The 11361-nt window shown below is 37.0% G+C and overlaps 1 protein-coding gene across 2 annotated transcripts; it reads right to left on the bottom strand.

The window, feature by feature from the left end:
- Nucleotides 1-2805: 2805 nt before the first annotated feature.
- On the bottom strand, nt 2806-9226 carry LOC105258992 (regulator of nonsense transcripts 1 homolog). 2 transcript variants are annotated; one of them, XM_011270632.3, is made up of 5 exons: nt 8692-9226; nt 7600-7877; nt 7288-7443; nt 6570-7163; nt 2806-6479 (listed from the first exon to the last, which is right to left on the bottom strand). In XM_011270632.3, exons 1-5 carry the CDS (start codon nt 8878-8880, stop codon nt 4328-4330), a joined length of 3369 nt encoding a protein of 1122 aa, XP_011268934.1. In that variant the 5' UTR covers nt 8881-9226; the 3' UTR covers nt 2806-4327. The 2 variants fall into 2 exon arrangements, with proteins under 2 accessions (XP_011268934.1, XP_025271092.1); XM_025415307.1 differs by lacking the exon at nt 8692-9226 and adding an exon at nt 8142-8171.
- Between the last annotated feature and the right edge of the window lie 2135 nt (nt 9227-11361).

The following is an 11361-nucleotide window of genomic DNA, read 5'->3' as shown; positions in this document are numbered from 1 at the left end:
TTTTTATTTAATTTATATATATATATTAGAAAATCTTCTTACTCTCTTTATCTTTCTTGTGTTACTTTCTTGCTTTTATATTTTTTTATATAATTTTGCAAAATTTATATTTTGTATCTTGTGAGATCTGCTATGTTAATCTAGAATATAACAATATACATAACAATTCCATAATAATGCAAGAAAAGCGATAATGAAATTAAGAATTCAAAAGCAGAGACACTGTGTTTAGTTTATCTTTATAGTGTCGATCTTTTGTCATAAAGTTTTAGAGATATATTTAGACATATACATAGATGCATATGTGGAATACAGAATTGCAGAACTAAATTGTAATGTAAATTAATGATTATATTTAATGAGAAATACTTTCTCTCTCTCACAGCATTTTGATAAAGGAAAATTTATGCAAGACGAAGTCCATATTTTTAATCAACTATCAGATTTGTTATAATCTCAATCCAGTTACATTCACAGTAATTAATTTTACATGTGTAATTTTGACTATAAGTTGAGTACTTTTGAAGTTTAGTTTTCAGATGTTTTCAATTAAGTTTTAATTAAGATTTATATAATGTGAGATAATATATGAATGCCTTTATTCTTTCTCTCTTTGAGAGTTTTTAACTAATATATAAGTGCTTGCATACTCTATCATAACCTCCTGTAAGAAACAAGAAAAATAATTGCAAATAATTTTATAGTATTATATTATTATGTAAATCAAGTATTAGTCTGTAAATTATTTATTACAGCACAAATTATAATAATCTTACATGCTTTGTGCACATCTTTGAGTAGAATATCAGATTAAGTTTAGTATATATATTACTGTTTTATTCTATTTTTATACTATTTTATACTATTTTTAAAGTAGAATATCACAAATGAAACAAAAACACTCAAGATTGCAAAATTGTCTGAATATATTTATCACATCAAACACATAATTTTCTATGAGATATTACTTGCCCGAGCAAACATCGTGCTATGTAAACGTGTGCGTGTGCGTGTGCACACACACACATACACACACATATATATATATCTATACAGAAGTTATTAAATATTTTCTTGCTCGTGTACACGTGTACAGCGGTGTGAGAGCGAGACTAGAGATCAAATAAACAGAAATAGAAATTCGCGCGTAAACGAGAAATGAGAAGGAAATAGCGATATTACCTGTTCTTAATCGCTATGTTGCAATCAAATTTACCCTTTTAGATGAACGAAAAATTTATGGAAAAACTATTCTTCATTCCCGGGCTTTATGTTTCCGATTATTAATGTACACAATCGGAAATACGATGCGGCGTAATCGTGACTCTCACCGCGATCTCTCAACCAGCAGCAATTTTACAATAGCATGCGCGCGATATGTCAACGACGAATGTCTCTCGTTGTCTCAATTGATTCGCCGCACGCTCGTCACTATTAATGCAAATCGCCACATCCACAAAAAGCCAAAACGTTCAAATTTTCAAATCTTTGACGCGTAATGGATGACTCTCACTTCACGTGCTTGATTAACAGTGATGCTTGAACCACAAGAAGAATGTAACCTGAAAAATGTAACCATATATTCTTCAAAAGAATAACTGTGATTGGTCAATAACATCTAGTAAACTATTCATCACATCTAGTAAACTCTTGAAGCGATTGAATCGCGACAAGTCGAAAACGCTATTATATTTACATGTTACATGAATACACACGAATATATAGCGTGCCGTGTATATCTAAAAGCCAAAATTATGAAAAAAAGTTTTAGTATATAAGGCAAATCGACCAATCAAACATTCTTATTGAGTCCGACAGTTTTGCGAAATATAACTAAGGGACACATGTCTCTAGAAAATAAACTCTTATTGGTTATATCAAACGTCATTCATCATCACATGATCAAAAAACGACGAATGATATCGTGCTGAAAAATAAATGTCAATGAAAAGGCGCCTTTAAAAATGGTTAAAACACGTGCCGCTTTAGCGCATGCGCGCAAAATTCCCGCGTATTAATATTGGTGACTAGAAGTAATTAAGTTCGCGCAAATTTTAACGTCCTATAAGTATTCTCCATTTTGATGTTACAAATGCGCTTAATTTTTCAGTTTTTCTTTTTGAAAGATTAAAAAAATTATTAATTGCGTTATAACTGTATAATACAAAAATAATTATTAGCTTGTATTTATTAATGTGTGTACTTGTTGCGCAAATAAATACATATTTTATTTTAATATAAAAGATATTAAAAATATGTGCACAATACGTGTATTATTCCTATAAATTTTATCTAGTCAAGAGTTCCCTTAATCAAAATTAAGGAAATCCGTATATATACAATTAAGAAAATTTGTATATGTATTTATTTTGTCTTATATTAATCAACAAACTAAATATTTTCAAATCAAATTTATTTTTTCATAAGAGATTTCATAAGAGACAATAAATTTTAATATTATAATCTGCTGTTATGTAGCGGTGCGCTGTTGGTCGGACAGAAGAAATAAAAGAATTTAGTGTCATGTAATGCGCAGGTTACATTAATAATTACTTAATCTATTGCAATAATATAATGAGAATTCATTACCGCCAGAAGCCAATACAGACAGAGTATAGAATTAATTAAAAAGCAGGGATTCGGAAAGAACAAAAAAGCGATGTCCGAATACAAAAAAAAATCTATATGACATTTTAGTCGATACAGCAGTAAAATATCTCCATAACGTTTCAAAATGAGTTGTTTCGTTGTTTCCACCCCAAAATACACAAATCAAAATTTTTCAATCCTAAGCTTACATAATTATCGTTTCGCACGTTAATCCTTTCGCTACGAGAAAAGCCATTACATGTAATGGCTTGTCAAAGTTCCCCCTATGTAGAGATACGTTGCAGTCAAATACGTCAAATCAGTAAAGAGAAATTTCAGCAATTTCTTATCCATCATCGATTTGTACGATACAAATTATCGTATTGTCTTAATGTATGTGATGCAACAAAATTATACATAGTAGTTAATATGGAAAAAAAATAGTACTACTCTTGGAAAAGAGTAACGTTTTGCCGCGCTGTAACAGTTTCACTAGTCGTCGCGAAAAGATTCAAGAACGATATATACGACGCGATATATATATATGTATATGTTATATGTAAAAGAAAGAACGATAATATATTTTGATAAGCTGTGTCTATATCCGATTACATTAATCGCTAAAAATCGATCTCACCACTAAGGACCTACTGAAAGAAAGCAATCTTTTTAATGCGCTCTGTTGACCCCTGCGGTAAGTAAGCAATAGATATAACATAAGGAAACAAAAAACTAATCGATATAATTAAAACCACCAATGAATTTCTCACGATCACGGCAAAGATGCCGATCCTCTGAGAAAGGATGTCCCACCTTCATGTGATAACATTGAAATGCTGTTGGCCTCATACTGTCTGACGAAGATTTAATTGGCGACTTTCCTTTCGACAAAATCCCGCCGGAGAAATCGATATCGACTTTCAGGATGCGATTTGCGCTCACGCATTCGAGTAGCAAGTAGTAGCGGTGTTATTTTCAATTCGAGATGAATGACTGGTATAAAGAAATTCGAAATGTATGTAGTCTTCTTTTCTTTCTATTTCTCTTGTGTTTTGCGTTCGGTTCCTCAATGTTGACATTTGTGGCGAAGTGGCAGAAACATGTAGCATTTCACTTTGCTATTGCGAGATTCGATTTTCCATTTTGTTGTAGACGGCTATAAAGATCCTCATTCGCGAACCTCCTCGCCATGGATTCGTCCGATGATGCTACATTGGCACACTTGTTGAATTCGGTCGTTATAAAATTAATCTATCCATTTTACGTTCCATTTTTTTTCCCCTTTTCTCTTTTTACATTGTGTGTACATATTTTTTGTAATTCTAGCATTACGCGATATCCCCGTAATAAAACGGTTCGTTCGCGGTAAGCGCGTGATCATAGTGATTGGTAGTTTGTCGTATGTCGTATTTTCCAGCCTGTGTGGATGTCCTTTTTCGTTCTTGTCGCACTTGTGTGTTACAGTCAGTAGATAATCATGAGCCTTGCGCATGTTTTCATCCATGGTGGAGTCCGCCAACGGCGAATTAGTTTACGGAACTTTCGTTCTCCTTTCACTTTCCCCTTTTCTTCTCACGTCGACGACATGAGATATGCTGCAATAATATCGTACTCGATCGTCGAGCCGTTTTACCGTTTTGCGCAGTTAGTGATTTGTGGTTGTTGGTCGAAGAAGAATTGGTCGAACGAGCCTTCATGGCATGGCAATTGCTTTGCTCAGCCGTAGGTAGGTCTCGGCTCAGTAGGGTTGCGAGAATTGTCCTCCGGCTTGCGACTGGCCCGATTGGTAAAAACCACTTCGATCGCCCTGATAAGTCGAATCTTGTGACAACAGACCGTCCATTTGCGACTGGAATTCACCAACCGCGAATGAATCCTGAGAAAGCTCCGCTTGACTGAGTCCAGGCTGCGAGAGACTGAAGCCGGGTTGAGACATGCCCTGCGTCGTGCCCTGAGTTAGCGGCAGACCCGGTTGGCTGTACGGCTGCGTATTTTGTTCGGTTTGACTATTCATTTTACCCATACGCGGACCGGATTTGTTTCTTACCGAAGCGGCGGTGGCACCACGTCGATTTCTCTGATTCTGACGTGCCTGCAATGCTTGCTGATGTTGATTATAGAAGCGCGGCGGCACGTGCGCCATGTTCATGAACATACCCAGCGGTACCGGTACATTGTTCATCGCCGCCTGCGCCCGTTCCGGGCTGATGTAGCTAATGGTATCGTGAGTGCGACTGAAAATGTCAAGCGGCACGTTTCTCTGATAATATGGATTGTGATTTTGCATGCCGTTCACCTGCGTGCCAGAGCGATCGTATACTGATCCAGGGATCAAGGCTTCACGAGCATCGTACATCGATGTGGACATGAAATGAGAACCTGGATTGGCGGCGTTTACAAGTTTTTTTGGTTTAGCAAATTGGATCATAGATTCCTTTAGATTGTTCAATGGCCCTTCGACCAGCACCTTTTGCTCCTTGTAAAAGCTGAGCAGATGGTTCCAGAGTGGCTGTTTCGAAAGTACCTTAGGGTTTCCTACAATGATGATACCGTATTTAGCGCGAGTCAGTGCCACGTTTAATCTTCGGGGATCATTCAAGAAGCCAATGCCCTGATGTTCGTTGGATCGTACGCAAGACATTATTATTATATCTTTCTCGCGTCCTTGAAAAGCGTCCACGCTCGCCACTTCAATTTCCAGATATAATTTCGAGTGCAGAGAACCTTGATACTGCATGTACTGCACAAGATAAGCTCGTTGACCTTCATATGGGGTTATCACTCCGATTTGTTCCGGTTTCACACCGCAACGTAAAAATCGCGTCATTATCTTTTCCACATTAGACGCTTCGGTACGATTCAAATAGGATGTTCCGCTTCCAGCTATCTCTTCTTGACCTTGCGTGACATAAAAGAACATTGGCTTGTCTACTGCAGGCCAGGGAAAATCAATCTTCAATAATTTTCTTTCATCGGCGCAAACGCCATTCTGTAGAGAACCTTCGTAGAAAAAGTTAGACGGGAATCGTGAAAGATCAGGATGCATACGATATTGTACTTCCAAACGGAAGGGTCTAATTCCCAGTACCACCAGTCGTTCGAATAGAGATTGTGACAAACCAGCTCTGGCAGCTTTCTTACACATCACCACTGGACCCAACTGACAATGATCACCAACAAGTATCAGTTGCTTGGCTCCTAAAACAACAGGTACCATGCACTCTGGTTCGGTAGCCTGCATACTCTCATCGATAAGTATAGAATGGAACTTTAATCGATGCAATCTAGGATCACCAGCGCCTACGCAGGTACAGCAAATTACATCTGCTGCTTCCAGAAGTTCCTTCTCCGCCGCTTTCTTCAAGAGTCTATAGCGTTTTTCATCAACGCTTGAAAGTTCACCCGTCTCGTCTTTCAGTTGTTGTAATTTTTGCAATTCAGTGTTGGTCTCCAAGTTCTTTATCTGATTATGCAGCGCGAGAAAACTCACGGGCGAATCAATGGCCTCTCGCGATTTGGCACATAATCGTACAACTTTCAGATTTGATTTATGTATCTTCTCAGTTAATTGATCGACAGCAGTATTGGAGGGAGCGCATACAAGAACCGGACCACCGTTTTGTTTTACCAATTGATAAACTATGGTAGCACTTGTTACGGTTTTACCTGTTCCAGGTGGTCCTTGAATCAAAGACAAGGGTCGTTGTATAGCATGCTTTACAGCATATACTTGCGATCTGTTCAAATCAGGCAAATTCGGCGCACTAAAGTGCTTAGGAAGATGACAACGGAACAAAACTTCTTCTACTTCATGACCTAATAGTCTATGATATATGTAAGCTGATACAGATGTGTCATCAACAGCAAACTTGCGTAATGCAGACTGCATTCTACAATAGAAAAGGAAATAAAAATACTCGTTAAAATCATAATCACATAAAAAATAGTATCTATATTCATTTTACATCAATGATTCTTACCTATCAAAACTTGTACTTTTCCAAATGAAATCAACGACGAAGTTAGTGACGCATTCTGTTGGCGCTCCAGAATTATTTTTTAACTCAATTCCAACATCTTCCCCATAATTATCCGGGATCTTAATCACATGTCCAATTCCGGACCAAGGCTTATGAAGCTCTCCCAAGTAACGGAGTCTCAATTCGTCCCCATGCATTAATTTCATATCACCATCTGTTTTAGCTAGCACAAAGTATGCGATAGTCTTCTTGTTTAATCCAACATCCCATCGTACTTCAATATTCTCTTGAGTTTGAGATTCTTTTAACCGTTTATCATAATCGGCTTCCAATTTTACAAGTGGGCCAAAAATATTTTGATATTGATAACCATCCTCATAGCGTAGCAACACTTGTTGCGGTTCCTCGTCCACTCCAGGCTTTTCAAGATCTTGGAAAGTAGCATCGACGTTGTCTCGCCATAACTCCTCCAATTTATTAATCTGCTGTGCTGAGATCTGTCTAGCTCTCAACTGTTCTTGTTCAGATGGGATTTTCACTAACCAAGATAAAAAACTACGATCTTCAATCAAAGGCTTCCATTGCTCTTGATCCCTAAATATTTTTAAAAAAATATTAATGCATATATATAATTATATTGAAAAAACATTGATATAATATATACAAATATTTTTTTTTATACACAACATATAATAAGTCGAGACAAATTCACTCTTACCAATTCATATCTTTCAAAGAACTCTGTGCAGCACATGGTTGGCGACAAAGCAACACGACTACAGAATCAGCTCTAGCAGGAATAAAACCCAATACAAAAACATTTCTTGTGGCACAGGAATAACATTCCAAAACAGTTTCTCCAAGAGGACCATCTCTGTAACATAAAAGTTATTAGTGATTTGTTTATAAGTTAAAAATTTTAATAAAAAAATTGGCAGATCTAAAAACACAATGTTTCAAACTGTTTGCACATGTTGATAATACATTTTTATATTCTATGGTAGAAACATATGATAGAAAAATAAATTACTTGTGTAATGTAACTTCCTTGTGTTTAGCACGAACAAGATGATTGATAATATGTGATCCTGATGTATTACCACGTCCATTGCAAAACCATTTTCGGCAAACGTTACACATAACCACGCATGATGCCTCGTGGATACCACAGTATTTACATGCATGTTCAGGTAAATCACGATTATAATATGCTTCCTCTTCCTCTTCCTCGAATTGCAACTCGGCAAGACTTTGAGCTGCTCCAGAAATCTTTAAATCCAACGATGAACTACCGTTTGTTCCATTTACCTAAATAACAACGTACTATGTAACAATGTACAATGTGCTATTAAAAGAAAATAGAAAAATATCAAAATTTAAAAACATATCATTAATAAATGGTTGAAAATTTATAGAATAAATATTTTTGAAAAAAAGTTGAAGTTATTCAATGCCCGCGAACAGAAAAGAATTTTTGTGAAAATAAAATCGAAAAAACTTCATTTTTCTTATAAAGAGTATCGTTTCTCTCGCGAAATTATTATGCTAGATAAATTTGATACAAGACCCTACCGTGATTTCATCCATTTAAGCAGAAGTTAATTTCACAAAAAATGAAATGTATCGTCAAAAATCTCTCGTCTAACGTCGTTTTAAAATTAAATACATATATTATGCGATTTTTTTCGTTTCATTATTACATTTAAGGTGCAACGAGAGCGCAACTTGCGTAACTTGCAAAATTCTAGCGCAAATCGACACACTTAACCTCGTGTTAGCAACTGGCTTCGAGAGAGACGAGCGACCCACATGCACGACGAACGTGGATTTATCTCGTGCATTTCTCGAACGAGCGTCATTAAAATCATTTCGGTGGCCTTTCTCGAAAATCTACGAGATTTCGATATCGAGGAAAAATGCGAGGTCACGAAACAAAGATAACGGAGTAAAGCGGAAAGCGCTCGAAGAGCGATCGCTTTTGTGCCGCACCCTTGACAAGCGTGAGGTTAGGCCGCGTGGCCACTCGAATTCGCTTTCCGGACGGATGAATTCGCGTCGAAGATCAACGGGCGAGCTTACAGTAACGAGACTGAACGCGCACGACAATTGTCCGTCGACTAACCTGAACGGGTTGACTGGACTGCGTCTGGGTCGCGTCGTGTTGCGAGGCCTGGGTCTGACTCTGGGAAGGTAACGTGAAATCCGTGAAGTCGAATTCGCTGCCCTGCGTGTCCGCGCCGATCAGGTCAGTTTCCTCGGTGTCGAGGAACGTGAGGGTCTGACTGCTGGGCCCGTACGCGTCGACGCTCATCCTGGATGGATCCACGCTTCTCTTTCCTTACTCCTTGTAACGTGCACTCCCTATTCGCACCCCCGCACGGCAGGGACAGAGTTGGCGGTTCGCGCGCACGTTTCTTCGAGCGTGACAACGCGTGACCGAGCGACACGAGCGGGTACGCGCGAGAGAAACGAGCACCGAGCTCGATCGGAGAATGGATCGTCAATCTCCTACGCCGTACGTTGCTGCTCGCGATCCACCTACGGACACCGATATGCGACACGCAACTGGATGAAACTTTCGTCCCGCACGCGAGAATGCTCGTCGTATGTTACGTCACCAGCTGATCGCGACCGAGTGCATCGAGAATAGCGAAGCGATGAACGGAAGCAGTCCTCCTTATATACGATTTCATCTAGAGACGTGAACGAATAAGCGTGCGCGCCGATCACACCCCGTTGACGACGTCGACGACCAATGGCAACTCGAGTCACTGTCGAAGCTGTCAATTATTGGATAGGAAGAATCATAGACTTATAGAATAGACTGGCCTACTCCGTAGGTCTAGGTAAGATCGGCACGTAGGCTGTCTCCTACGCTGCCAATCTATTCTATAAGCTATGAATGTAACCATGTAATCTTCAAAAGAATGACTGTGATTGGTCAATAATGTTTGGTGAACTACCCCGGAACGATTTCGTTGCTTTTCTGTTCTCCTCCAGCCTCCCTTCTCCTTCAATGGTGGGAGAGAGAAAGAAATCTTCCAACTATCGCTCCATCTATCGCTTTCTCTTCTTAATGTAAGACAGTATTTTGTACAGGAATGTGCAATCTATTTCTACAAGTCTATGGGAAGAATGCTTTCACGCGCGGTGGCATATAGGTGGCGTAAGAGTATGTCGATTAATTTTCTCGAAGATTCGAATTCGGCGCCGTCCACCATTTATACGAAATTGTTGAGCGCATCGAGAGTGAGTTATTAATTTTTTAATTGTCGTCAATCATCTTTGATACTAACGCAATATCAAGGAATTGTTGACGCGCATCGAGAGTGAGTTTGTGAGTTATTAATTTTTTAATTATCGTCAATCATCTTTGTGATACTAATATCAAGGAATATCAAGGAATTGAATTACTTTATTTTAAGATACGCAACGACGCAGAGCATCGGGATTATTTTCGAAAAAGGTCAGTTTATATTTCTCCTTCTACATCCGTCTTCATCGCGTCTTCGATGAATTCGAAATTTACTGCGTACAAGAAATGAAATCACTGGCGACTAAATGGGAAATACATATTGTTCTAATTACAGGACATTAATCTCGAGAAATCGATACATTAAGATCTCATGCCCAGGTAGAACATGAAACTCATAATGAGATCATTATGACGTCACCTAAAAGTCATTTTAGAAAAATCATAATGATTTCATTTGATATACTTTTGGCAATGTTTTGGCGACTTATTTTTGATATTAAACAATTCTAGCGAACTCTGTTGGAGAATATATATATACTTCACGTATGAAATCTTAAGAATCAATCATAATATCATTTTTTATATATATTACGCAATTACTTGTTTATTTAATTATTCATGTATATTTTAATTATATTTAAGCAATATAATCTTTTTAAAATTATATGCGATTATTGAACTTAAAAATTTATGATTCTTTTTGTCATCTTTAACTCATGTTTTAATCATTTTTGTTTAGGTAACTTTTAAGTGATAAATAAAATCATGATGACGTCATAATGACGTCATTATGAGTTTCATGTCCTGCCTGGGTAATCTAATCTGATGAAACATATTGGCCTATTTTTATCGATATTAGATCTATTGTTTCTAACTATGCATTTTTTTCTTCTTTCTCTGGAGAAATTTAAAAAATATAAGAATATAGAAAAAAAATCATATGCCAAAGTCGCTCTTTGAAGAAGATTTACTGACAACAATTTGTTTCTAAAGATTAGATATTATCTCAGATAGCAACATGACGTCTCCAGACGTCTTAATGACGTAGAATGACGTAGAATGACGTAGAATGACGTCATTAAAACGTCATTAATGTTATTAAGATGTCATTTGACGTCACTCTGCTACCTAAGATTATATATATAATTATATATAAATGTCACATTTGTTTGCTGATATTAATTAACGTCCATTATAAGTTGCTTATAATATTTAAGAAAGTCAATATGATTCATAAACGTTTATCTTTATTTCGAAATGATTCCAGTTAATGGCAGCAAATCGTTGAAATTAATGTGACAACACGTCAGGTCGTAAATTTGATTATCACAAATTCGTAATATTGTCGTTATAAAATAAACAAGTAACGAATTTTTATGAATAGACATTTTTGGATTTATTAATATTTCGTAAAGTATTATCGGTAAGTAAAGCATGACATTGTTGACATGATTGACAAAAAAAGAAATGAAGAAGTTATAAACATTTATTAACTAGAATCTATGTACAGATTTTCTATTAAAAAAATCGCTTTAA

Source organism: Camponotus floridanus, unplaced genomic scaffold (genome assembly GCF_003227725.1).
Source record: "Camponotus floridanus strain SB8 unplaced genomic scaffold, Cflo_v7.5 scaffold12, whole genome shotgun sequence".
Classification (NCBI taxonomy): domain Eukaryota; kingdom Metazoa; phylum Arthropoda; class Insecta; order Hymenoptera; family Formicidae; genus Camponotus; species Camponotus floridanus.
This window is presented reverse-complemented; position numbering and strand designations above follow the sequence as displayed.

Excerpts from the sequence above, each read along its gene's own strand:
- LOC105258992 (XM_011270632.3), bottom strand. The coding sequence starts at position 8,880 with ATGAGCGTCGACGCGTACGGGCCCAGCAGTCAGACCCTCACGTTCCTC. Across the intron at positions 7,164-7,287 it reads TCTTTGAAAGATATGAATTG|GGATCAAGAGCAATGGAAGC; the intron begins GTAAGAGTGAAT and ends AAAAATATTTAG. Across the intron at positions 6,480-6,569 it reads AAAAGTACAAGTTTTGATAG|AATGCAGTCTGCATTACGCA; the intron begins GTAAGAATCATT and ends TTTCTATTGTAG.